The following is a 27496-nucleotide window of genomic DNA, read 5'->3' as shown; positions in this document are numbered from 1 at the left end:
TGCCACGAGGTGTGTTTTATTTTCATTAATCATACAAATAATTTCCTATAATATCCCAGGGCAAACCGGAGAATTTGGCAGTTCGATTGGGGGTCCCCTCAGAGACCCACGGGCCGGTGGCATCGGCGCGGAGTGCCCGGGTTCACAGTGCAGCTTGGGGCTCGTGTCCGTCTTGCAGGTGGCTCTTCCTCCACACCACGACTGGGGGCTCGGAGATGGCGGGGGTGGGGCATCTTCCTGGCTCTTAAGAGATTTCACTCCGCTTCTCCTGCTCAATGGCTGTGGGGAGCGGGAAGCGGGCACTGGAGGGTGAGGCCACCTTGCAACTCCCCAACCGAGGCGCTTGTGTAACCGCAAGGGCGGCTGGGGCCGCCCACACCGAGGGCTTTGGCTTGGTGGGGGTGGGGGGCTGGGGGGGCACAGGAAGGGCGGGGTGGGGTCCGGGCTGGGGCCGCGGGCCGGGAGGCGGGGGCGCACTCACTCTCTTTGGTCGGCAGGGTGTTCTTCTCCTGCGTCTCCGTTTTCTTCAGCTTGGCCTTATCGAAGCTGGCGATTTCCCCCATGTCCGGCTTGTCTGCCATTTTCTTCAAACAAAATCCTAGTGGGCAAACCGAGGCGGTTGGGTCTGTGCCGGGGGACCAGCGCCCCCTCCGCCGACGCCTTTCGACGTGGCACTCGCGCCGGGACGTTCCCGGCAGCCCCAAGGCCGAGGATCTGGGCGCGTCCCGCACCCCCCTCCGGAGCCCCAGGGCGTGGCCGTCCGACCCCGCGTCCCGTCGGGCACGGGCGCCTGTGGCGGCGGCGGACCTGCCGGGCGCCCCGGCTGCGACCCCACCCCGGCCGGGCCCCCTCCCCAGCGCAGCGCTCACCGAGGCGTTTCGCTCCGAGCCCGGGTTCCAGGTGCTCCCACTCGCGTCGCTGCAGCAAGAGACAAAAGAGCGGCGCCCGCCCCTCGCCTTATATACGCCGCGGCCCGCCCCGCCCCTCGCCCGCCGCAGCGGGGGCTGGCGCTGGCAGCGGAGGGGCGGGGGCTGCGCGGGCGCCTCGCCTCCCCGCCGCGCCCCCCGCGGGGCTGCCCCGGGCTGGGCTCGGCCCCTCCCGCGCTCGCGGCCCCCGCTCGGCGTGGGGGCTGCGGACACCGCCAGGGTGTGCGGCGGTCCCGGCGTTTCTTTCGGGGCCTCATTTCCCCCCCCTCCCGCCCCCACGAATCTGCTGCTCCGCCCGCGGAAAGGGCGTGGGGGTTGGCGGGGGAGGGGTGTGTGGTTGTGTGTGTGTGTGTGGTTGTGTGTGTGCGTGTGCGTGTGCGTGTGCGTGCGTGTGCGTGTGTGTAGTGTGCAGTTGTGACTACGGATGTGCGGGCGTGCACGCGCGCTCTGCAGGAGGCCTTGCGGGAGACAGCCCACCCGTGTCGCCTCCACGTCTCTTGCCTTTGCCCCTCTAGAGTCCCCTCCCCCCGCTTCCGTGCCTGCCCTGGGGAGGCTGAGTTCTTGCGCGGTCTCGCACTGCAAGAATCTGCGCCGAGGGTTCCAGAAGAGAAAGGGGGACCGGAGTGGGAGAAATAGGTTTCCAGTGCCCTCTGCTTAGGGGCCAGTTCGTCGTCTTCCGCCATCCCCGAGCCAGGCGGCTCCTGCAGGCGCCGTGGCGTGCCGGATACTCCCTATATGCTGTTAAGAGCATTGTTTGAAGGGCGTTGGTGGGAGCAGGGAGTTCCGGGAGCGCTCGCAGTGTTGCTTCTTTCACAGGGCTCCTAGGAACACTATATCAGAGGGGGCGGCTTTCCTCCTTGAAGTTAACCTTGAAGATGATAAAGACCCACATGCCTACAAACGCCTTTGTTTTTCTTATTAACCCATTGTAGAAGTGGCATAATGCAATTATTCAAGCCTTTCTTAGAAAAGTTGTATTTTCAGTCTGTGCAACACTTTTACATAATAAGTTCCACAAGTGAACAGCCCAGGGAGTGAAGTTGATCATTCTTTTATTTGTCCAGAACTTTCTTTTTTCAAGTGTCAAGGAGTATTACCTAACTCTGTTAAGATGGGATTTGGTGGAAACATCCTAAATTCTGTCTGGTTCCCTCCTGATTTTATCTCTTTTCTCACATTCCTTCAGCGTGTTTGGAACTGTGGAAAGAAAGTCTAAGCTTATGAATTTCATATACCGAACTCCTTGTGTGACCCTGGACAAGTCTTTTCCTGCACTTCAGTTCCTTCATCTGTAAAATGGATTTGGCATGCACTTAAATGAGGTAAAGAACAGGCATCAGGTAGATAATTAATATGGCAACCCCATTTCAATGCCACTCACACTCTATTAGTGTATCTGTCAACTACTGTCACATTATGCTGTGTAACAAACCATGCAGAAACTCAGTGGCTTGAAATAATTATTTATTTTCATTCATATATTTGCAGGTCAGATGGTGCTGGGCTGGGCTAGTCTGGACTTGGCTCCAAACTTTGGGTTCGATCCAGGTTTGCTCCACGGGTGTCTCATCCGCTGGCCTAAAGACTAGCTTGAGCTTGTTCTTAAGGAGATGGCAAAACAGCAAGAGGGGTGTAGCACAAGAGAGTGTAGAAATGTTGAAGTGTAAAAGCATGTTATATCATGTCATGTCTGCTAACATCCCTTTGGCCAAGCCTGCCATAATGGGGAGGGGAAGTACATCCACCCCTGGTAGGAAGAGAAAAGGGATTTCCTGAATGAAAATTGAACTTCACAATCAGAGTAGGCAAACAACTGTAACAAACAGCTTCTGAGGTGACTTAATGCAATAAATGTTTATTTTCTATGCATACAGCAACGTTCTGTGCTGATGTTCCTGGCCAGGCATTTCTCCTCCATCTCTTCTTCTGGCACCCAGGCCCTTTCTCTCTTGTCACTCTGGCTGCCTTTAGGTACTGGAAGTCCACTCTCTGTAGCCCATGGAAGGGACTAGAAGAGAGGACAGAGGACCACACTAGAGATTGTATGAACAGGCTTGGAGTAGTCTTCATTACTTCTGCCCTCATTTCGTTGGCCAGGGCTGAGTCACATGCTCTTACCTAACTGGAGGGGAGGTAATGCTCGGAAATGCAATCTGGATGTGCCCAGGAGAAAAAGTAAGCAGGGTTGGGTGAACTTGGAGCAATCTCTGCTATACGCTGTTGAAGGATCCGCTAAACCTGAACATGAAAATATCCAGACATTCAGAGACAATAACTCTTTGGAGTGTTTCACTGGCCCTTGCTTTTTTTTCAAATGCAATGCCCAGCGTTATTTAGGTACTGTATTACCTTCCTGGGCCCCACCTTTGGCCTGAGATGGGAATATTCAATTGTCCCAATTTGGAGCCATGGTAAACTCCAATTCCAACTTATATTTATTTAGGAAACAAAGGAATCTATTTCTTCCAAATATATCTATGGAGACACATGTTTAGAGAGAGAGAAAGCATCCAGGATTCCCAAAGGAGCCTTAAATGGACTTGCAGACATTCCTTATTCTTTTTTTTTTTTTTTGGCGGCTGGCCGGTTCAGGGATTGGAACACTTGACCTTGATGTTATTAGCACCACGTTCTCCCAAGTGAGCTAACCAGCCAGTCCCTTGACATTCCTTATTCTTGCTCAGTGTAGCTCTGTGGCCCATCTCTAACAATGTAGGCAGCCTCTTCGGCATTTGTTGCTTAAGAACAATGGTCAAATCTACTGGTCTCATCCGATCCCATGGACAGTGATTTTAAAACATCTGCCTATGCTTTGACACTTCTCCCACCTTCATGACTTTCTTTTAGTGAATAAACTGTGGCAGAAATGATACTTTGTAACTTATGAGGCTAGGTCATAAAGACCACTTGGTTCTGCTGGACTCTCTCTCAGGATGCCTCTAAGCTCTGAGGAAACCAACCAAAGAAAGAACTCATGTAGGCATTCCAGCCACAGCCTCCGCTGAGGTCAGAGCCAACAGGCGACATCAGCTACTAAACATATAAGTGAATGAAACTTGGAAGCTTCAAACTGCCCCAGCTGATGCTGAGTGGAACAGAGAGACCAGCTGTCCCCACTCAAATTGCAGACTCATGAGCAAAGTAAATGTAGTTATTTTAAATCAGTAAGTTTCAGAATGTTTGTTATACAGCAGCAGATAACTAAAACACCATGAGACAGAGAATCATAACCTGGTGGTGACAGGGTCTCAGGTCCCATATGGGCATTTCCCCTAAATATCTTCCATAACACTAGCACGTATACTTATCCAATAAATATTTATTGAATGCCCATGAAGTATCTGGCAGTGTTCTGGGTGTGGAAGGTATAATGAAACTCTCAAATTACAAATGTAGTGTAGTAGATGAATAACTCAAGTCAATCAACAATGCTCATGCTCTTGCCTTGTGTTTACTTATGACTTGGGATGTCATTTATATGTGACATTTCAGCCTGCTGCTTGGAACAGATTGTACACTGTTCACAGACAGTATAGGGAAAGCCAAACCACCAAACTCAAATTACATCGCCATCATCTTTGCTGGGAAGGATGCTTTGGAAAATGTAGGATGAATAAGAGGGATGTAAGAGTCTTGATGAGTGTCAAGCTGGTGGGAGGTTGGAGAGGGGAGTCTTTGGAGGTTTTCCATGGAGCTTCATCCCTCAGACTTGTCCAGTTTGACATTTTTATCAGAGACTGGAATGGGGTTATAGACAGAATGCTGATTACATTACAAAGGAAGCAACTGTGTAAGCTCCAAAACCAGCTGCTTTCAGTGGAGAAATGGACAAAATATGATGAGATGAACCTGATAGGGACAGATGGGGAGCCTTCTTGGTCTGAGCATCAGCCCTACACGTACAGGGAGACATGATTACCATGGTTAACTTGTAGGGGCAGTGAGACTTGTGGCTGCTTGACTAGGAAGAAAGAGTCCAGTGCAGATTTCCTTTGACTGTAAGGAAGCCATCCACTCCTGTCTTTGAGCCTCTGCCCCTGCTGATGCTCTTCTTAGTCTAGATATTCACACTGTGCACCTTCTTCCTTCATTTGGGACCCTGCTTAAGTGTCCTTTTCCTCAGAGAACCCTCCTTGGCCACCAATATACAGTAATGCTGTTGTCATTCTCTAGCCCTTTAACCATGTTTAATTTTTCTTCATAGAATCCATCTTTAACGATATACAACCAAACATATTATGTATTTGATTCTTTGTTTATTGTCTATGTCTGCAGGAAGAAATGGGAGACCTCATCTGTCCCGTTCACTGCTGTACCTCCAGCACTTAATGCAATGCCTCACAGATAAGTGCTCAGTCAATATTCTTTGAACAATCCATACATTTCCTAATCAAAATGGAATGAGCTACTCTGGGAGTGGTGATGAGTTCCCTGTCATTGGAGGCATTCAATGAGAAGTGGATAGCTAATTATTTAGACTGTTATAGAGATGGTTCATATCCAGGGCTAGAGTAGGCTCACCGTGAGCAAAACAACTCCCTAGATGACCTCTGGTCCTTCTGTTGCTGTTATTCCATTTGTGAAACAGATTCCTTTTGGGTGCCAGTTTTGCCAACCTGGAAATAGCTATGTGACTGTCACACAAAAGGAGCATGGGAAGCAAAGAAATCAGGATGCAAGCACTGTATTTTCCATACCATCAAAATGCTGCTTATTTTTGTAGGTCATGGAGTTTAAGGGCTCATCCAAGATAAAAATTTCCTTTTTTTTTTTTTTCATGGCTGGCCAGTACAGGGATCCAAACCCGTGACCTTTGTGTTACAAGGCTGTGCTCTAACCAACTGAACCAACCGGCCAGCCCGGTCCAAGATAAAATTGTGAAGAAAGTAAGGTGGGCCTTTGGGGCTCAGCCTCAGTCGGGATTGTTCTGCTCTGCAGATGTGTGGGTTAACTCCTAAATAAACCACGGTAGCTGCTTAGGTGGCTAGTGTGGCTATCAGCCACAGTGTGTGTGAGAATATTACTGTTTCAGTTTTCATCTCTGCTGCTAGAATAGCAATAATGACAGCAAGTAACATTAGTGAGCAGTTGTTGTTTTCAGATCCTGCACTAAGGACTTTATATGTATTATCTCACTTGATCCTTACCAACATAGCATGAAATGGCACTATTTTTAACATTTCTGCTTTATGGTGAGAATCAGAGTCTTGGTCAAGGTCACACATCTGGTAATTGGCAGTCCTTGGAGTTGAATCCAAGTCTGGCTGATTCCAAAATCTGAACTCTTAACCACTACACCACCCTTGCCTAGACCTGACAGCAGTTTTCAAACTGCCAGCCTGAATCCAGCTGACATAAATATTTTGTTTGGTCACATGAAATTTAACAAAAAACTTCAGCCAGTACTCAAACATTGGAAGGTTTCCCTACTGAAGATCTAGTAGCAATGGGTCCATATTTTTTCATAGGAGCACCACGATTAGCAGATGCTTCCTTAAAATAGGGCATGTCCTCTTCACTTTACTAGATTTTTCACCATTCCCTCATGTCTTTCCAGCATAGAAACCAATGTCAAGTTGCCACTTATATTTAGGCTGGTGCTCTGCTTATAGTGCAGAAAATTTTCTTCTTCTCAGGTCTCTGTCTGTGGGAGCCAGTCTTCAGAATGACCCAGAGTGAGTCCTGCCTCCTGTTCCCATCCTTGTGTAGTCCTCTCCTGTATCACACAAGGGTTGCTCTGTGTGACTAATGGCATATGGCAGAGGTGATATTATGTCATTTCTGAGATTAAGTGTTTTTTTCGATTTTATTTTTGTTTTTGTGGGGTACAGTGCATTGTTTCAATGCATGCATATACTGCACCATGATTCACTTAGGGTAGATAACAGTTTTGTACCTGTTAGTACACCACTTCTCCCCTTCCACCCACCTCCCAGCCTCTGGTAACCATTATTCTACTCCCTACTTCAATGAGAACCACTTTTTTTTTTTTTTTTTTTCAGAGTCCTCAAAAGAGTGAGATCATGTGATATTTGTCTTTCTGTGCCTGATTTACTTCACTTTGCATATTTGTTTCCAGTTCCATCCATGTTGCTGCAAATGGTGGGATATTGTATTAGTCTGTTTCTGTTCTTCTAACAATATACCTACAACTGGGTAATTTGAGAGAAAACACAATTTATTGCTTACAGTGGAAAGTCGACAGTCCAGGGAACACATCTGGTGAGGGTCTTCTTTGGTGGTGGCTTTACAGCAATGCACGGGTCTCACATGGCAGAAAATGGCAGAGCAGAGAAAGACTCTCACGTGCTTCCCTTTTAAAGCCCTCAGAACCATGCCCTGACCACTATTATTAATCCATTCACTAGGGCATGGTCCCACAATCTAATCCCCTCTTCCGGGCACCACCTTTCAATTACCGTGATAGGATTTCCCACTCTCAGCAGTTATGGTGGGGATTTAAGATTCAGTGAGGTTGAGGGTTGGGGTCTCATCCAATCTACAGCATTCTGTCCCTGACCCCCCCAAACTCATGTCCTTTCCACATACAAATACATTCATTTCATCCCCAAAGTCTTGACTTGTTTCAACTCAAAAGTCCAGAGTCTTAAGGTCCCATCTGTGAAATTGAAACAAGTTATCTACTTCCAAGATAGGATGCTAGGACAAGCATAGTGTACATATTCCTGTTCAAAAGGGAGAAAAAGGCCAAAAGAAAGGTGTAACAGGTCCCAAACAAGTCCAAAACCCAACAGGGCAGGCATCAGATCTTACAGCTGGTGAATCTTGTACCTTGAATCTATATTCAATGTCCTCTGCACGCTGGTGCAGGGGTTGGGTCCTCAAGTCCTTGGGCAGCTCCACTCCTATGGCTTTCCTGGTTTCTGGCCATGCTTTAACTCTCCCAGGCTGGCATTGCATGCCAGTAGCTCTACAGATCTGGGGCCTCCATGGTGGTCCCACTCCCATGGCTCCACTAAGCATGGCCTGGGTGGGGTTTTTCTGCTGCAACTCTGACCCCACATTTCCTCTTGGCATTGCTCTAGCAAAGGCTCTATGATGTGAATCTGCCCCTGTGACAGATCTCTTCCTGGTCCCTCAGACTTTTCTATACATCCTTTGAAATTGGGGAGGAGACTCCCAAGCCTTCACAGCTCTGGCATTCTGCAAGCCAGCAAACTTAACACCATGTGGACTCTGCCAAGGCTTCTGGCTTATACTTTTCAAAGCTGCACATCCAGCTACATCTGGGGCCAATTTAGCCACAGCTAGAGCAGCCAAAGCAGCTGGGGTGCTTGTGTGGGGAGCAGCATCCTGAGGTGGCCCTGGGTAGGGAGCCTGTGGAGGGCACCTTAGGCCTATTCACCAAGACCATTCTGTCTCCCTAGGCCTCTGGGCCTGTAATACAGACAAAGCCTCCAAGATCTCTGAAATGCTTTCAAGGTCTTTTTCCCTTCTCTTGATAATCCCCCTCTTCTATGCTAATCTCCTTGGCAAACAGTTGTTGGCCTGCATCATTGCATTTTTCTCCTGAAAATGCTCTCGCTTTTCTACCACATGGCCAGGCTGCAAATTTTCTAAATCTTTACAATTGGTTTCCCTTTTAAATTCTGGCTTTATGTCATGCCTTTGCCACCATAACTCAGGATAGGTTGTTGCAAGTAGCCATGCAGCTTCCTTAATTGCTGCTTAGAAATTTCTTCCACCAAATACCTTGGGTCAGCACCTTGAAGTTCCACATTCCATGAAGTTTTTGGGCACGAACAAAATGCAACCAAATTCCTTGTTAGTTCATAGCAAGGGCGATTTTTGCTCCAGTTTCCAATAAACTCCTTCTATTTCTCTCTGATACCTCCTTAGAATGGTCTTTTCAGTCTATATTTCCATAAGCATTCTGGTCACCACTATTTAACTAGTCTCTAAAATATTCCAAACTTTCCCTGGTTTTCTTGTCTTCTAAACTCACACCAGCAGCTAGGCTTTTTCTAGCCAGCTCTTTCAAATTCTTCCAGCCTCTCCTCAACACCCAGTTCCAAAGCCACTTCCACATTTTCAAGTATTTGCTATAAGCAACATCCCACTTCTCTGGTACCAATTTTCTGTATTAGTCTGTTGCTTTTATTTTTTATTTATTTTTTTATTTATTTTTTTAATTTTTTTTATTTTTTTTAATTTTTTTATTTTTTTTATTTTTAATTTTATTTTGTCGATATACATTGTAGCTGATTATTGCTTCCCATCACCAAAACCTCCCTCCCTTCTCCCTCCCCCCCTCCCCCCCGACAATGTCCTTTCTGTTTGCTTGTTGTATCAACTTCAAATAATTGTGGTTGTTATATCTTCTTCCCCCCCCCGGTTTGTGTGTGTGTGTGTATGTGTGTGTGTGAATTTATATATTAATTTTTAGCTCCCTCCAATAAGTGAGAACATGTGGTATTTCTCTTTCTGTGCCTGACTTGTTTCACTTAATATAATTCTCTCAAGGTCCATCCATGTTGTTGCAAATGGCAGTATTTCATTCGTTTTTATAGCTGAGTAGTATTCCATTGTGTAGATGTACCACATTTTCCGTATCCACTCATCTGATGATGGGCATTTGGGCTGGTTCCAACTCTTGGCTATTGTAAAGAGTGCTGCGATGAACATTGGGGAACAGGTATACCTTCGACTTGATGATTTCCATTCCTCTGGGTATATTCCCAACAGTGGGATGGCTGGGTCGTATGGTAGATCTATCTGCAATTGTTTAAGGAACCTCCATACCATTTTCCATAGAGGCTGCACCATTTTGCAGTCCCACCAACAATGTATGAGAGTTCCTTTTTCTCCGCAGCCTCGCCAGCATTTATCGTTCAGAGTCTTTTGGATTTTAGCCATCCTAACTGGGGTTAGATGGTATCTCAATGTGGTTTTGATTTGCATTTCCCGGATGCTGAGTGATGTTGAGCATTTTTTCATATGTCTGTTGGCCATTTGGATATCTTCCTTAGAGAAATGCCTACTTAGCTCTTTTGCCCATTTTTTAATTGGGTTGCTTGTTTTCTTCTTGTAAAGTTGTTTGAGTTCCTTATATATTCTGGATATTAATCCTTTGTCAGATGTATATTTTGCAAATATTTTCTCCCACTCTGTTGGTTGTCTTTTAACTCTTTTAATTGTTTCTTTTGCTGTGCAGAAGCTTTTTAGTTTGATATAATCCCATTTGTTTATTTTTCCTTTGGTTGCCCGTGCTTTTGGGGTCGTATTCATGAAGTCTGTGCCCAGTCCTATTTCCTGAAGTGTTTCTCCTATGTTTTCTTTAAGAAGTTTTATTGTCTCAGGGTGTATATTTAAATCCTTAATCCATTTTGAGTTGATTTTAGTATATGGTGAGAGGTATGGATCTAGTTTCATTCTCCTGCATATCGATATCCAGTTATCCCAGCACCACTTGCTGAAGAGGCAGTCCCTTCGCCACTGAATAGGCTTGGTGCCTTTGTCAAAGATCAGATGGCAGTAAGTGTGTGGGTTGATTTCTGGATTCTCTATTCTATTCCATTGGTCAGTGTGTCTGTTTTTATGCCAGTACCATACTGTTTTGGTTATTATAGCTTTGTAGTATAGCTTAAAGTCAGGTAGTGTTATGCCTCCAGCTTTATTTTTTTTGCTGAGCATTGCTTTGGCTATTCGTGGTCTTTTATTGTTCCATATAAATGTCTGAATAGTTTTTTCCATTTCTGAGAAAAATGTCTTTGGAATTTTGATGGGGATTGCATTGAATTTGTATATCACTTTGGGTAGTATGGACATTTTCACTATGTTGATTCTTCCAATCCAAGAGCATGGAATATCTTTCCATCTTCTTGTATCCTCTCTGATTTCTCTCAGCAGTGGTTTGTAGTTCTCATTATAGAGATTTTTCACATCCTTGGTTAACTCAATTCCTAAGTATTTTATTTTTTTGGTGGCTATTGTAAATGGGCAGGCTTTCTTGATTTCTCCTTCTGCATGTTCACTATTGGAGAAAAGAAATGCTACTGATTTTTCTGTGTTGATTTTGTATCCTGCTACTGTGCTGAAATCATTTATCAATTCCAACAGTTTTTTTGTAGAGGTTTTAGGCTGTCCGATATATAGGATCATGTCATCTGCAAACAGGGACAGTTTGACTTCATCTTTTCCAATCTGGATGCCCTTTATTTCCTTCTCTTCTCTGATTGCTCTGGCTAGTACTTCCAAGACTATGTTGAATAGAAGTGGTGAGAGTGGGCATCCTTGTCTAGTGCCTGTTCTTAAAGGAAAAGCTTTCAGCTTTTCCCCATTCAGGATGATATTGGCAGTGGGTTTGGCATATATGGCTTTAATTATGTTGAGATACTTTCCCTCTATACCTAACTTATAGAGGGTCTTTGTCATGAATGAGTGCTGAACTTTATCAAATGCTTTTTCAGCATCTATAGAGATGATCATATGGTCCTTGTGTTTGAGTTTATTAATATGGTGTATCACATTTATTGATTTGCGTATGTTGAACCAACCTTGCATCCCTGGGATGAATCCCACTTGATCGTGATGAATAATTTTTCGTATGTGTTGCTGTATTCTGTTTGCTAGTATTTTAGTGAGGATTTTTGCATCTATATTCATCAAGGATATCGGCCTGTAGTTTTCTTTTTTGGTTATATCTTTACCTGGTTTTGGTATCAGGATGATGTTTGCTTCATAGAATGAGTTTGGGAGATTTGCGTCCGTTTCAATCTTTTGGAATAGTTTGTAAAGAATCGGTGTCAATTCCTCTTTGAATGTTTGGTAAAATTCTGCTGTGAATCCATCTGGTCCTGGGCTTTTCTTTGTTGGGAGCCTTCTGATAACAGCTTCAATCTCCTTTATTGTTATTGGTCTGTTCAAATTTTCTACGTCTTCACGGTTCAGTTTTGGGAGCTTGTGTGTGTCCAGAAATTTATCCATTTCCTCCAGATTTTCAAATTTGTTGGCGTATAGTTGTTTATAGTAGTCTCGAATGATTCCTTGTATTTCAGATGAATCAGTTGTAATATCGCCTTTTTCATTTCTAATTTTTGTTATTTGAGTCTTCTCTCTTCTTTTTTTTGTTAGCCATGCTAATGGTTTGTCAATTTTATTTATCTTTTCAAAAAACCAACTTTTTGATTCATTGATCTTTTGAATTGTTTTTTGGTTTTCAATTTCATTCAGTTCTGCTCTGATCTTAATGATTTCTTTCCGTCTGCTAACTTTAGGATTGGATTGTTCTTGTTTTTCTAGTTCTTTAAGGTGAAGTGTTAGGTTGTTCACTTGCCATCTTTCCATTCTTCTGAAGTGAGCATTTAATGCAATAAATTTTCCCCTCAATACTGCTTTTGCAGTATCCCACAGGTTTTGGCATGATGTATCATTGTTTTCATTAGTTTCAATAAACTTTTTGATTTCCTGCTTGATTTCTTCTTGGACCCATATGTCATTAAGTAGAATGCTGTTTAATTTCCATGTGTTTGTATAGTTTCCAGAGTTTTGTTTGTTATTAATTTCTAGTTTTAATCCATTGTGGTCTGAGAAGATACATGGGATAATTCCAATTTTTTTGAATTTATTGAGACTTGATTTGTGACCTAATATGTGATCTATCCTGGAGAATGATCCATGTGCTGATGAGAAGAATGAATATTCTGAGGTTGTTGGGTGGAATGTTCTGTAGATATCTGCCAATTCCAATTGGTCTAGAGTCTTGTTTAGATCTTGTGTTTCTCTACTGATTCTTTGCCTAGATGATCTGTCTAATATTGACAGTGGAGTGTTCAGGTCCCCTGCTATTATGGTATTAGTGTCTATTACCTTCTTTAGGTCTAATAGAGTTTGTTTTATAAATCTGGCTGCTCCAACATTGGGTGCGTACATATTTATGATTGTTATGTCTTCTTGATGGATCAGTCCTTTTATCATTAAGTAGTGTCCCTCATTGTCTCTTTTTATGGTTTTTAGTTTAAAGTCTATTTTGTCAGATATAAGAATAGCCACTCCAGCTCGTTTTTCTTTTCTGTTTGCATGGTAAATCTTTTTCCATCCTTTCACTCTTAGTCTGTGTGAATCTTTATGGGTGAGGTGGGTCTCTTGTAGGCAGCATATAGTTGGGTCCTGCTTTTTGATCCAGTCAGCCAGTCTGTGTCTTTTAATTGGGGAATTTAAGCCTTTAACATTAAGAGTTGTTATTGAAAGGTGTTGATTTATTCCTAGCATTTTATTGGTTGTTTGGTTGTCTTAGGTGTCTTTTGTTCCTTGCTTTCTGATTTACTGTTTGGTTTCTTTGTTTGTTGGTTCCTTAGGTTGTAGATAGTGTTTTTGTTAGCTTGTTTTCTCTTCATGAATGCCATTTTTATTGTACTAGCGGGTTTAGATTTTTCTTAGGTTTTTATGGCAGTGGTAGTTATTTTTCAGGAACCAAACCCAGTACTCCCTTGAGGATTTCTTGTAAGGGTGGTCTTGTGGTAGTGAACTCCCGCAGTTTTTGTTTGTCTGAGAAATATACTATTTGCCCCTCATTTCGGAAGGATAGCCTTGCAGGGTAGAGTATTCTTGGCTGGCAATCTTTGTCTTTTAGTATTTTGAAAATATCATCCCATTCCTTTCTAGCTTTTAGGGTTTGTGATGAAAAGTCTGATGTTAACCTGATTGGGGCTCCCTTATAGGTGATTTGACGCTTCTCTCTTGCAGCTTTTAAGATTCTCTCTTTGTCTCTGAGTTTTGCCAATTTGACTATGACATGTCTTGGAGAAGGCCTTTTTGGGTTGAATACATTTGGAGATCGTTGAGCTTCCTGGATCTGAAGCTCTGTGATTTTTCCTATACCTGGGAAGTTTTCTGCCACTATTTTGTTGAATATGTTTTCAATGGAATCTCCATTTTCCTCCCCTTCTGGAATACCCATGACTCGGATATTTGAGCGCTTCAGGTTGTCTGATATCTCTCTCAGATTTTCTTCCATGTCCTTGATTCTTTTTTCTTTCTTTTTGTCTGCTTGTGTTATTTCAAACAGCCCATCTTCAAGTTCAGAGGTTCTCTCTTCAACTTCGACAAGCCTGCTGGTTAAACTCTCCGTTGTGTTTTTTATTTCGCTGAATAACTTCTTCAGTTCAGCAAGTTCTGCTACATTTTTTTTTCAGGACATTGATTTCCTTGTATATTTCCTCTTTCAGATCCTGTATACTTTTCCTCATTTCATCATGATGTCTAGCTGAGTTTTCTTGTATCTCATTCAGTTTCCTTAGAATTATCACTCGAAATTCCTTGTCAGTTATTTCAAGGGCTTCTTGTTCTATAGGATCTAGAGTATGAGATTTATTAACTTTTGGTGGTGTACTTTCTTGATTTTTTGTATTTCTGGTGTCTTTTTTTTGGTGTTTATTCATTGTGGCAGGGGGTTTCACAGTCCACCGGTTTGAGACTAATGACTAACTAGGATGTTGCTGTGGTTGCCAATTTGGTATGGCTCCCGCCGTGACTGCTCAGTTGGCCTCTAGTGTCTTGTGTGTGTGGTTGCCTCGGGTCTTGGGCTTCTCCGGGGATCCACCTTTCTGGTCAGCTTGTACTCTGCTGGGCTGGTGGATCACGCACCACAGGGTGTGTGATCTCTGTTGAGCTTTCACTTTCTGTACAGGACTTCTCCCCGTTCCGTGTGCTCTGGCCCAGGCTGTTAGATCATGCAGTGGCGACCCCACCGGGTGTGTGGTTTCTGTCGAGTCTCCGCCTCCCTGGCCGCACGTCTCCCCCCTCTGTGCACACTGTGCTGGGCTGGGGTGTGTCTTCTGCACCCCTCGTCTATCAGCTGGGCCTTCAAGACCCTGCTCAGCACCGCCTCGCCCAGGAAGTCTACCAGGTTTCTGCTAGGCACAGACGACCGGTCTCTCTGGGTGCCTTTGTAGCACTGTGTAGATCTTTCTCGGGTCTTGTTCACCTTTGTATCCCCCCAGTATAAACCGAGTCTATTGCCCGCCTGCAGCCTGCTCTCCGGCAGGTTCTAGCGGACCTGGGAACTCTCCTACCACACTATTCCCAACCAGAAATTCATTAGGCTTTTTTCCAAACTGGTGGTCGCAGAGATGGTATCTGCCTCCCAGTAACAGGAAGTTTACCGGGCCGGAGTCCAGGGTGTGGTGGAGTGACAGTCGGCCCGCCCGTATTTCCTAGCCCTCCCAACACTGGTCGGGACGCCCCACACCCCCAGCCCTGCCAGAGAACCGCGGAGGGAGTGGGAGAGGAGGCCGGCCCGCAGGGTCCGGAAAGCCCCGCGCCAGGCCAAGCAAATGGGCTCAGTGATGGCCGATCAGGGCGGAGCTGCCCGCACCTGGGAAAATGGAGGCAGCACTGGGGCAGTGAGTGGCCTGGTGGTGCAGGCGGGAGCCGGGTGGGCAGGGATCACTCACAGAGCTGTGCCAGGGATCACTCACAGTGCTGTGCCAGGTCGGGCGCTCGCTCTGTCTCTGGTTTGTTGCCTTCCGTGTTCTCGGCGCTGCCGCCTCGGGCTGTTCAGTCGCGGCGCCGCTCGGGCGCTCCCAGGAATCTTCTTTAATGCCGGCCTGAAACCTCGAATCCTGAATAGGGCAGCTGGCCGCCTTCAGTGCGGCCCCAGCCTCCGGGATCCTGGCTGCATCCACAGCAGCCCTGGCGCCGTGTTCCCTGTTTCAAGACTCGCTTTTGCAGCTAAGAATCAGTTCTTTTCCTGCTCCACACTTCAAAGCTGTTGCCGGTAAAATCTAGTCTGTTGCTTTTAACTAAATAACTAGAACTGGATAATTTGTAAGACAACAAAATTTGTTGCTTACAGTTTCTGAGGCTGGGAAGTCCACGGTCCAGGGAACACATCTTGTGAGGGCCTTCTTTGGTAGTGGCTTTATAGCAGCGCAGGGGTCTCATGTGGCAGGAGAGACTCTCACGTGTTCTCCTATTAAAGCCCTCAGAACCACACCACGACCACCATTATTAAACCATTTACTATGACATGGTCCTTCCTACAATCTAATCACCTCTTCAGGGCCCCACCTTTTAATTACCATAATAGGGTTTCCCACCCTCAGCAATTACAGTGGGGATTTAAGCTTCACTGAGGTTGGGGGGGTGGTCATCAAATCTACAGCAGACATCATTTCTTTTTTTTTTTTTTTAAAAGATGACCGGTAAGGGGATCTTAACCCTTGACTTGGTGTTGTTAGCACCACACTCAGCCAGTGAGCAAACCAGCCATCCGTATATGGGATCCGAACCCGGGGCCTTGGTGTTATCAGCACCGCACTCTCCCGAGTGAGCCATGGGCCGGCCCCAAGACATCATTTCTTTTTATAGCTGAGTAATATTCCATTGTGTGTATATATCATAGTTTTTAAATCCATTCATCCACTAATAGGCATTTAGGTTGATCCCATCTTTTGGCTATCATGAATAGTGCTGCGATGAACATGGGAGTAAAGGTGTCTTTTTGATATATTGATTTCAATTCCTTTGAGTATATACCCAGCAGTGAGATAGTAGGGTCATAAGGTAGATCTATTTTTACTTCTTTGAGGAATCTCCATACTGTTTTCCACATTAACTATAACAATTTACATTCTCACCAACAATGTATAGGGGTTCCCTTTTGAGATTAAGTTATTCAAGACTGTAATTTCCATTTTGGTGCCTGGCTTGGTCTCTCTCTCTCTCACATTTCTCATTCTGGGAAAGGACAGCTGCCATGTTGTTTTAGTCTGTTTTGTGTTGCTATAACAGGAATACCTGAGACTGGGTAATTTATAAAGGAAAGAGGTTTATTTGGCTTACGATTCTGGGATAGCTGCATCTGGCAGGGGCCTCAGGCTGCTTCTACTCATGGTGGAAAGTGGCAGGCAGCCGGCAGGTACAAGCAGATCACATGGCCAGAGGGAGCAAGAGAGAGAGAGAAAGTGCCAGGGTCTCTTTAAGCAACGAGCTCTCCTGGGAACTAATTGAGCAAGAACTCAGTCATTAATCCCTCTTCCCCCAGGGAGAGCATTAATCCATTCATGAGGGATCTGCCCCCATGACTCAATCAGTTTCCAACACTGCCACATTGGAGATCAAATTTCCACATGAGTTTTGGAGGGGACAACACATCCAAACTCCATCACATGTTATACGCAGGCGCAATGAAAAGCCCATGTGGCAGTGAACTGAAGTTTCTGGCCAGTGAGGTGCCAAGGCTTGCCAACAACTGTGTGCATAAGTCAGGAAGTGGATTTTGTAGTCCCAGTTGAGTCTTCAGATGATTACAGCCCTGGCTGTCAAGTCTATTGATTGCAACCTCGTGAGAGACCCTGAGACAGAAACAATTCAGCTAAGCTCTTCCCAGAAGCTATGAGATAATAAATCTTTGTTGTTTTATGTTGCTAAGTTTTGGGGTAAGTTTTTACTCAGCAATAGAGAAACTAATTTACTCTCAAAAGTAGGGAGAAAATACATAGAGTCAAAGAGTAGAACAGTGGTTACCAGCAGCTGGGGGGAGGGGAGCATGGGGAGTTCTTGTTTAATGGTACAGGATTTGAGTATGGGATGATGAAAAAGTTCTGTCGGCGGATAATTGTGATGGTTGTTTGCTGTGGGTTGAATGTGTTCCCCAAAGGTTTATGTGTTGGAGACTTGATCTCCATTGTAACAGTGTTAGAGGCTGGCAAATCCTACTTTGGTAATTGAAAGGTGGGGCCTTTAGGAGGTGATTAGATTGTGAGGACTGTACTTTTGTGAATGGATTAATCTATTAATGTTTTAATGGGTGATCATGGGCATGATTCTGATGGCTTTATAAGGACAGTGAGTGAGCAGGTTAGCTCTGGCTCAGTGCATTCTCACGATGTGATACCCTGCATTGCTGTGGATAGACACCACCAAGAAAAAGGGCCTCACCAGATGTGTTCCCTGGACTCTGGACTTCCCAGCCTCTGAAACTGTAAGAAATAAATTTCATTTCTTTATAAATTACCCAGTGTCAGGTATTCTGTTATAAGCAATAGAAATGGACTAATACATTGTCCAATGATGTGAATGCATTTAATGCCACTGGACTGTAAACCTAAAAATGGTTAAAATGGCACATTTTATATGTATTTTACCCAACAAAGAAAAATGTGGAGAAAAAAGTGGGGAGAAAAGATAGATCAAGAGTGCCATGTGATTCAAGAAAAATAAGAAAGAACATATTTATTTGTGGAAGCAAAGAATATTTATACTATTATAAAACCTGCTGTAGTACGAACTTTGATTGGTACAAGGGAAAGATGCATGATGACAGTCTTGAAGACCCAGGCCTCCTTTACTTCTTCACATGGTCTACCTGGCCCCTCTGGGTCTTTGAGTCAGCTAAACCAACTGTAGAGCATGGTTTCAAAGTGTTTTGACCTCAGAGACCACCCCCACCCCAAGAAGTACATTGAGTACATTTCACATTGTAACACAATACTCACCTGAGCACACACAAATGAAACAAATGTTTCAAGAAAAGTGAACAATACTTACCCTACTGTCAGTGAGGCCCTCTGACTTTCTCTGTTATATTCTTTTCAGTTTTTAAAACTTTCTGTTTCGAAATAATTATAAACTCACAGAAAGTTGCAAAAATAATAGACCAAGTTGCCCTGTACCCTTCTCCCAATTCTCCCCAATGCTAACATCCTACATCACTATAGTACAATATCAAAATGAAGAAATTGACATTGGTGCACTCTATAGGCTTTTTCCAGATTTCACCAGTTTCTACATACAGTCATTTGTGTGTGTGTGTAGTTCTATGCAATTTTATCACATGTATTGAGTTGTATAACCACCATCACAATCCAGTTACAGGCCTATCCCATTACTATAAAGGGAGTCCCTCATGCTACTCCATTATAGTTCCACGCACCCCCACCTGTAACCCCCGGCAACTACTAATCTGTTCTCCATTTCTAAAATTTTATCATTTCAAAAATATTTTACAGATGGAATCATGCAGTATGTATCCTTTTGAGATTGGCTTTTCCCACTCATCATAGTGTCTTGAGATCCACCCAAGTTGTTGAGTGTGCCAATAGTTCATTCATTTTTGTTTCTGAGTAGTATTCCATGGTATGGATGTAATCACATATTGAAGGGCATTTTGGTTGGTTCCAGTTTTGGGCTACTAAAAATAAAGCCATTATGAACGTGTTTGTACATTTTTTTGTGTGTGGACAGAAGTTTTCATTTCTCTGGAGTAAATATCCACGGGGATGATTGCTGGGTCATATAGTAGGTGTATATGGAGTTTAATAAGAAATTACCAAACAATTTAGTAGAAATTACCAAACAATTTAGAACCAATTTACAATCCCACCAGCAATGCATAAGAAATCCAGTTTCTTAGGATCGCCACCAGTATTTAGCATTGTTAATGTTTTAATTTGAGTTCTAATAGGCATTCTCATCATGGTTTTAATTTGCATTTCCCTAATGGCTAGTGGTGTTGAACTATTCCTTTCCATTTTATTATTTTATTAAAAGTGCTGACTGTGACCTGCCAATTTAATTTTATCACCCACTAATTAGTTGTCACTAGTAGTTCAAATGCTGCCATAAGTGGGATCATTTTAATCACTGGCTTAGCATCTTATTCAGAAATCATCCCTTTAACTATTAATTTCTCCTTTCACCTCCACAAGAATTCTGAAATTCTTTGTGTCACTCAGATGTTCTCTGGGGTCTGATGAAGATCTAGCTAAAAATGATTAGAATGATTGCAAATCTTTAAAAAAAATTATTTATTTATTTGTTTGTTTGTTTATTTGTTTATTTATTTGTTTTTGAGGCTGGCATAAACAGGAACCCTTGTCCTTGCTGTTATCATCACCTAAGATGCTCTTAACAAGTGAGCTAAGAGGCCAGGCCTCCAACTCCTATGTAATGATTTTCCATGATTTCCTTGAATTATCAGTGATATTCTTATGGTTATTTCTGATCTCTCTGAATTTTTGTGTCTCCACACTAATGCACATCCAAATATGGTAGACAGCCCTTGGCCTTGATTTCCCTCTTCAGTGCAACTATATATGGCTGGTGTGTGCAGCACAACTTTTACCAGGGGTTTATGGATTAAAGGAGGGGCAAACATTTTTATTGACACATCCTTGATATTAAAAGTCCTTTTTGTGCCATGGGGGATCCCTGACCCCATGCTTCTCCAAGGCAGCCCCAAATTCACACTGTCTCACTCTCTTCTCTTCTCTTTCTGATTCCGTCCTTCCTTAATTCTTTGAGAAATAACTTCCTTCTTTCTCTCCAGCAGAACATGTAGTTGTTGTTTGCTACCTTGGTTCTTGCTGAAAAGATGTTTTTTGGGCCTCCTTTTCTACCACAACTAATAGAACTATTCTAGTTGCCCAAAGACAGTCCCTTTGTTCAGTGGAATTCTGGTGTTAGCTATTAAGGTAATACTATTTTCTGCCTTTTGACAGGATAGTCTGTGTTTTGTGTTTTTCTTTTTTTTTTAATGGTTGTTGAAGAAGTATTTTTTTTTTTTAAATTTGCAAATGAATGTCATCCTCCCTCTCCACTTGTATACGTCTCAATAGAAAGTCCCACGCGGTCTTGGATTTTGCCTGCACTTGCATGTGAAGTTGGCTCTCTGCAAAGTGCTTGCCAATGGGCATTCGGTCCTCTATTTTCTACCCCAGTTCCTTAAGTTGATAAAATTATTTGAAAAGTCATTTTGATGCAAGGTGTGTCTACCTAAAAACAGACGTGGCTTTGTTCCTAGGGTTGCGAAATCTTAATCTCTATGGCATGGTGTTAGCTAATGAACAGGTAGGGGCATACCTGAGATTAGGAATTGAAGAATAAAAGGACTACAGAGAAAGTGAGGAAATATATTTTTATTTCTTCATTCTCTCCACCAAGATTTTCCTGAGTACCTATGCCATGCTCTGTAAGTGCTACAGAAATGAATAAGCTATGGTTCCTGTCAGGGATCATACACTCTGGTGGAGGACACAGACCTGAAAAATCAGCCTAAAATACTAGCAGATTAAAATAAGAGCAAAGACCACAGACATCATGGAGCAGAGGTGAGCCATTTTTGCTGGGCTCTCTCTGATTTCCTAATCCACAGAAACCATGAAATCTTACATGTGTTTGCTATTGTTTAAAGTCACTAAGTTTTGGGGGGTGATTTATTATGAAATCAGTGTAACTGAAACATACAGTTACAAGTCTCTCTCCCACCTCCAATCCCCAGTTCTCCCATTTCTCTCCCTAGAAGCAGTCAATATTACCAGTTTCTTGTGTACTGCTTCAGAGATATTAGCTTATATGAGGGTACTTCAAAAACTTCATGGAAAGATTTGCACTATCTTTTAATTCTATTTTTCTGTGAACTTTTTGAAGTGCTCTCATATATATACAGACATAAGAGATATAAATATATATGTGCACACACACGCACAAATATACATATGTATTCTTTTGTTTTCGCAAATGTAGCATGTTATCATACTCTCTGCATTTCCCTTTTTCCTCTCAATATATCTTGGAGATTGTAATAACACCAGTGAAAATAATGAACATAATAAAATTGATGGCTAAATTTATGAGTATATACAATTATTATGTGTCCATTACTGTTCTAAGCACTTACCTGTATTGACTCATTTAATCTCATAACAGTCCTGTGAGCCAAGTACCAGTATTTCCCTATTTACAGATGTTACTGAACAAAGAGGGAGTTTGTTGTCCAGTGCCCCCAAATGACTAAAGAGTCCCTCATGCCAAAGTTTGCAGGGATAAAGATCAGCATTTATTTTGAATGGCAAAGGAGCCCTATGACAGCTAAAGGAGCTTTAAGACCTCAGACTCCCAAATAGCTTAGAATCATAAGCATTTGTAGAGCAGAATCATGAGTGGGGGTCCAGGGAGTCATGTGGGAAGCTGATGGTTTGGGGTGAAGTCAGCACAACTACTCCTGGCATCTTGACTGATATTTTCCATGGTGCCTTAGGGTCCAGCGTGTGTGCGCTTCAAAGCAGGTTTGTAGTTGCAGGTGGTCTGCAGAAACAACCTGAGACTGGCGTTGCAGCTGTTATCTTAAGCCATTGGCATTCATTTAAGGAGCAAACATCCTGACCTTCAAATCAAGTCTTAGCTTAAGGAACAAATATCTTGACTTTTAAATCAAGTCTCAGCCTAAGGAAGTATATGTTTAATAAACTCTACTTTTATCTTATTATTAACTGAATTTTACTGTTACTCCTTGGAATCCAGCCTGTCCTGCTTGGTAAAGCAGGTATTTTATTTTTGCTATTTCTCCCTCCCCCAGGCAAGGCCTGTTCTGGCTGGAGTTAGGGGAATGGTTAGGGGAAACTGGGGCTTGTACCTGGTTTCACAGGTGAGGAATCTGAAGCACAAACAGGTTGAATAACTGAGTTCACATATCTAGTAAGTAGAAGAGCCAGGATTTGAACCCTAGCAATTTGGCTCCAAGTCTACTATTTTTTCTTTTAAAGGTTGCATAAGATTCTATTATATGGATGTACCATGCATTATTTAATCAATACAGATTAATCTACATTTATATTGTTTTCAGCAGTTTGCTTCTACAAACTACTACCCCTAACATTTGCAGGGCCCAGAGCAAGACTGCAAATGAAGATTCACATACCACATGTATAAATATTTAAGTTATAAAGCAAGCTAACATACTGTCAAATAATATATAGTCTATCCTTCTGCATAACAGACACAATTTTTGTAACACAATTAAAAAAATTGTGAAAACTGTTGATTTTCATATGAGTAAAAGTGGGCAAAATATCCCAGGTGACTGGATTTAATAAGTATTATGGTCTGAGTGTTCTATAGATGGGCTAGGGATATTTGAAAGAACAAGAAAATAAAGACATACATAATTCACAAATTATTAAGAATGCCCACAAATTTCCACAAATTTTTTCTTGCTTTCACTTAAGCATGATTACTAGTTGTGCTACTGTGAAAGTTTTCACATAACTTGTGTTCTATGAACAGTATGATCTAGAAGATTAAAAAATACAATGTAATAGTATTCAAAGTGTACAAAATTGGAGTATACGATTGATTCTTGTTATTCTTGATAGTTACATTCTATAAAGTTACCGCAAACACTGATTTAGCAAATGCTAAATAAACCATTGTTCCCAGGGAATATGCAGGGTTAGGCTCCTCTGAGCCTATGGTCACATTTTTGCCAAATGGTCGAGTATAACCTTGTTTTATGTGTTTTTTTTTTTTGTTGTTGTTGTTGCAAGGCACCTTATTTAATATACCCTGTTGTGTCATTAATATTGAACTCACATGGCCAACAGCACATTCCTGAACAAAGCTGATCTGATGCACATATTTTTTCTGTAAGGCACATCATAGCTTGCTGTGCTTATGAACACTAGACAGCACTTCAGCAGTACACTTGGGGACCATTTTGATTTTATTTATTGATTTTTACAAATTCAAGTAACAATTTTATTCCAGCATATACCAGTTCTTCTGTACCTCACTGCCGTATAATTCACCAAAATCTGAGAGTTCTAAACATACACACACAAAATAAACTCTTTTTTAAAGCCACATCAGTGCAAAATTTCAATTAATAAACTTATTGTCAAACCAACAGTTCTGCTGATGAAGCCCATTACTAGGAAACAGGCAGTGTAATCACCTGATCTAAAGGTAAGTTTATTTCATTTATTAAAACACCAACAAGAGAGATTCATCAACAAAGCAAACAATATGTTAATCTTAATGTAAGACACTGAGGGAGAACTAAATATCATACACAAATACCACTTCACTGAGCCAGGATATTATCCATGGTCTACAGACACATGAGTTTCTTTCTTTCTTTCCTTTTTTTTTTTAAAAAAAAGATGACCAGTAAGGGAATCTCAGCCCTTGACTTGGTGTTGTCAGCACCACGCTCTCCGCAGTGAGCAACCGGCCATCCCTATATAGGGATCCGAACTCGTGGCCTTGGTGTTATCAGCACCGCACTCTCCTGAGTGAGCCACGGGCTGGCCCAACACATGAGTTTCTACCTGTCAAACAATGCTTTAAATATTTTTTCTGTGAGAAAATAGTTTACAGTATTGGGAGATGCAAGGGAAAGGTAGAAATGTGAATTTATGCATCTAGTTCTGCAATTTAAAATAAATATCAAACTGACAGTATAAAGCTGAGAAACTATGACTGAACCATTGGGCACCAAACAATTGATACAACTATTCACTGTAATTCATAATGTTATTCAGGCGTTTTCAGCAGATGGCAAACCCAACAATACTGTCAAAATATAGACAGAATACTCACCCACTGTTGAAAGAGGTCCTGAAGAAAACATGGCAAAGGCACAGAGAAAAAGCTGGATCTTTTGGAAAAGTTAATGATATCAAAATACTTTTCTATCACTGTTAAACCAAAGTAAGTCAAGTAAATGGCCTAAAGCAGCACTGAATTCAGATTTAGAGCTTGACAGAGAAATATGGAAACCATACTTTTAAAAATTGGTAATTTCTCCACACTTAGGCAACCGGCTGGTACAGGGTTCAGGACCCTTGGCCTTGATGTTACAACTCTAACCAGCTCAGCTAACCAGCCAGCTGTAATAAAACTATTAGAAGGGATATAATATTTGTTCATCTGTGGAATGTTTGCTGCTTGCTGCAAAAAATTCACAGCACAAATGAACCGCAGAGATGTGCTTCAATGAAATCTTTTTAAAAAAATTAACAAAAACTAAAGTTTCTATTTAAAAAATAACCATGTTATTTCAAGATGAAACGTGGTTAAAAAGTAGTGTAAGTTCTGCCCATGATTCTTTACACAGTGAATGGAAAAGTGATAGAAACAATTTTTTTCTTAAAAAGGAAGCTTTGTTATTGCACTGACATTTACAACCTGACTTAGTAATTTGGAAAAACCATGTAGTAAAATCTGTAAAATTAAAATATAAAATTTTGGTTTGTAAACAACAGTTGGCCAAGTCTATCCAGAGTCCTTCATGATAGTGGAATGGAATGAATAATTACTTCACTACCTTATTTATTTTCTGTGAGGGGGAAAATTCCAGAACACAGCTTTTATACTTCTGCGGTAATTATATTGAAAAGTTATTGAAAAGTTATAAAGTCGGTGCAGTTGTCTTCTTTTCTTTTTCTCCTTGTTTAATTTTCAACTCTGATCCCACTCCCAAGTGCCATAAGTGAAATAATACTGGCTTGGAGACCTAGCACAGATCGGTCATAAATGTCACATAAAGTACTAGGACTCCGGTAAAGGTATTTCCAAATGGCGCAGTAAAGCATTGCAGCTGCTGTGGCTACAAACAGGTGCCAGATGGCAAAGGCAAGTGGAACGATGCCAGCACTCTTGAGGACACAACTCCCAAGCAATAAATTAAGTCCCCCCAGGCAAGTTCGGGAAGTCCCTCGATGTTATTCAAGAATGTCACTATCAAGGCTGGAGAAAATCCTATTGTGAGATAGAAAAAGAGCTCAACCACCTTCTACTTTTCCGAGTGGAGAAGTATGTAAATGGTTCTCCAGCTGCTATGAGCCAGATAAACCAGTGCATAGGAGATCCCAGGGGTCCAAGTTCACCGAGATTTAACCACGGAGCGTTAGAAGTAGCGATGAATTAGATAACCTTCCTAGCACACATCCGAAAACAATGCTCCACCGTCCTTAAGTGCAATATGAAATACTGTGGAAACCAGGAAGAGGGCGCAGAGGCCCCTCCCGTAGCCCCGTGCGGTGACCTGTGCCCAGCACTCGTCAGAGCCGCTGCAGGACGCTGCCCGCGAGGGCGGGAACGACGCGGGTGCAGGAGCACGGCGGCGGCAAGTGGATTGGTAGCGGCCATTGATGGGGCCCGCCCGATGGGTCCTGAAACTCTGAAACCGATTGCTGAACTGCTGCGGAAACGGACTCGGCAAGAAGCGGCCTCCCTCAGAGGGTTGGAGAGCCGGCTATTTATTCCGGGAGGTTTGGGGGTGTAGACAGGCTAATGCCCGAAAATCTGGACCCTCAGCTCAGGTCTCACAAGGTTTTCATAAGCGGACTCTTCCAGGGCTTTTTACATTTTTTTTTCTTCTCTTTTCTCAGCATTCACTATGCTAGCACATGTGGGCTGTGCAGATAAGTGAGCTTGCAGAAGCCAAAGATGCAAGCGGTGATCAAGAGCCAGACTAGTGGAGCAAGCAAACGTAGTTTCACGGACAAGACAGTACTCCAAGAACAAAGCAGGCTTATGAGAAAATTATTTTGGCATTTTCTCCAACAGAACCGCATCGATCCTCCGCTCCTCCCTCGGTGCCGGGGCGCTCTGTCTGGTCCCTCCCGGGCTGAGCTGCTCCGGAGGCCGCCTGCGTGCCCAGGGGAGCCGCGAGGTCGGGATAGGGCGGCTGGGGGCGACAGGGGGGCCGCTTCAACGGTCCGGCGCCTCCCGTCTCCTGGCGGTCGTTTTAAACAGCGAAATCACCAACGAAAAGCAGAAAATGTGAAAAATGGGGCACTAAATATACCCCCAAAAGGCTGCTGTTTAAACTATGCGAGCTGAAGCAAGAAGACAGAGCGTGGTCGCCTTGTTTGACCTCAGCTGGGAACAGGCATGTGGGCATCTCTAATTTTTTGCTACTCTGTGCACGTCTGCAAATGATCTTGAAAGCACCAAGAGTATTACTTTTGGGGTTATAAATAAATTTTAGCAAGTAGATGAATTTGCAAATATGGAATTCGTGAATAATAACGATTGACTGCATTGTCATTAAAAATGTGAGTTCAGTTATGTAAAAAATAAAAAAAGCTAAAATAAATTTCATGCATTTAAAAACTATTTTCTTCTAAAACATTAACATTATCTAGTATTCTAAAGCAAAATACAAGTAATTATTAATGAATGTCAAATTTGTCAATCAAAATTATTTTAAAATAAAATAATTAAAATTTTACAGATGTAATTAAATTCAATTAATAATTTTATAAAAATTAAACTTTTTGCAATCCTAGCATTCAATGTCCATCTTGAAAGAACCTCTTTATGCACGTTACGTCCAGATGTACATGTACACTAATTTAAGAATACTATGAGCTATTTACTGCAGCAAAATATTTCTCAGCTGTCATGTGCAACTGTTGGGAATGCTGTGCCAATTTCTAATTTGTGAGTAATTCCTGCAGCCACAAGAATTCCTGCACTAATTTCTGGAACAAAAACTAAAACAGGAAAAGGGGCAAGAAAAAAAAAAAAAAAAAGAAAAAAGAAAAAAAAAAAAATAGACACAGCACTACTAGAAGAATCTATGAGAGAAAAGTTTCTTTTGATTTTTTCCCCCCCTCAGGAGCATAGGCTATGAGAGAAAAGTTTTGAGTGACAGAAGATCTTAGGCAAGTGCTTTCATCACTCCAGTCATCCCTAAACACAGAAGCTGGATCAGCTTTGGTGCCAGCAGTGACACACCCCACAAACCTTTCTGTAATGTAGGTGCAGTCTCCCTTTGCTCTCAAGATACAGAATAGGAAGCCTTTGCTCAGGGTCTGCAT

At 42.7% G+C, this 27496-nt stretch overlaps 1 protein-coding gene and 1 pseudogene across 1 annotated transcript; both read right to left on the bottom strand.

Annotated features, from left to right (window-relative positions):
* Window positions 1-964, bottom strand: TMSB10 (thymosin beta 10). Its single transcript, XM_063078893.1, has 3 exons — window positions 870-964; window positions 482-598; window positions 1-279 (listed from the first exon to the last, which is right to left on the bottom strand). Exons 2-3 carry the CDS (start codon window positions 579-581, stop codon window positions 245-247), a joined length of 135 nt encoding a protein of 44 aa, XP_062934963.1. The 5' UTR covers window positions 582-598; window positions 870-964; the 3' UTR covers window positions 1-244.
* On the bottom strand, window positions 599-27496 carry LOC134362578 (monocyte to macrophage differentiation factor-like; annotated as a pseudogene).

The sequence above is a fragment of the Cynocephalus volans genome, chromosome 14 (genome assembly GCF_027409185.1).
Source record: "Cynocephalus volans isolate mCynVol1 chromosome 14, mCynVol1.pri, whole genome shotgun sequence".
NCBI classification, from domain to species: Eukaryota; Metazoa; Chordata; class Mammalia; order Dermoptera; family Cynocephalidae; genus Cynocephalus; species Cynocephalus volans.
Note: the sequence above shows the minus strand (reverse complement) of the source record. Positions and strands in the feature narration are given on the sequence as shown.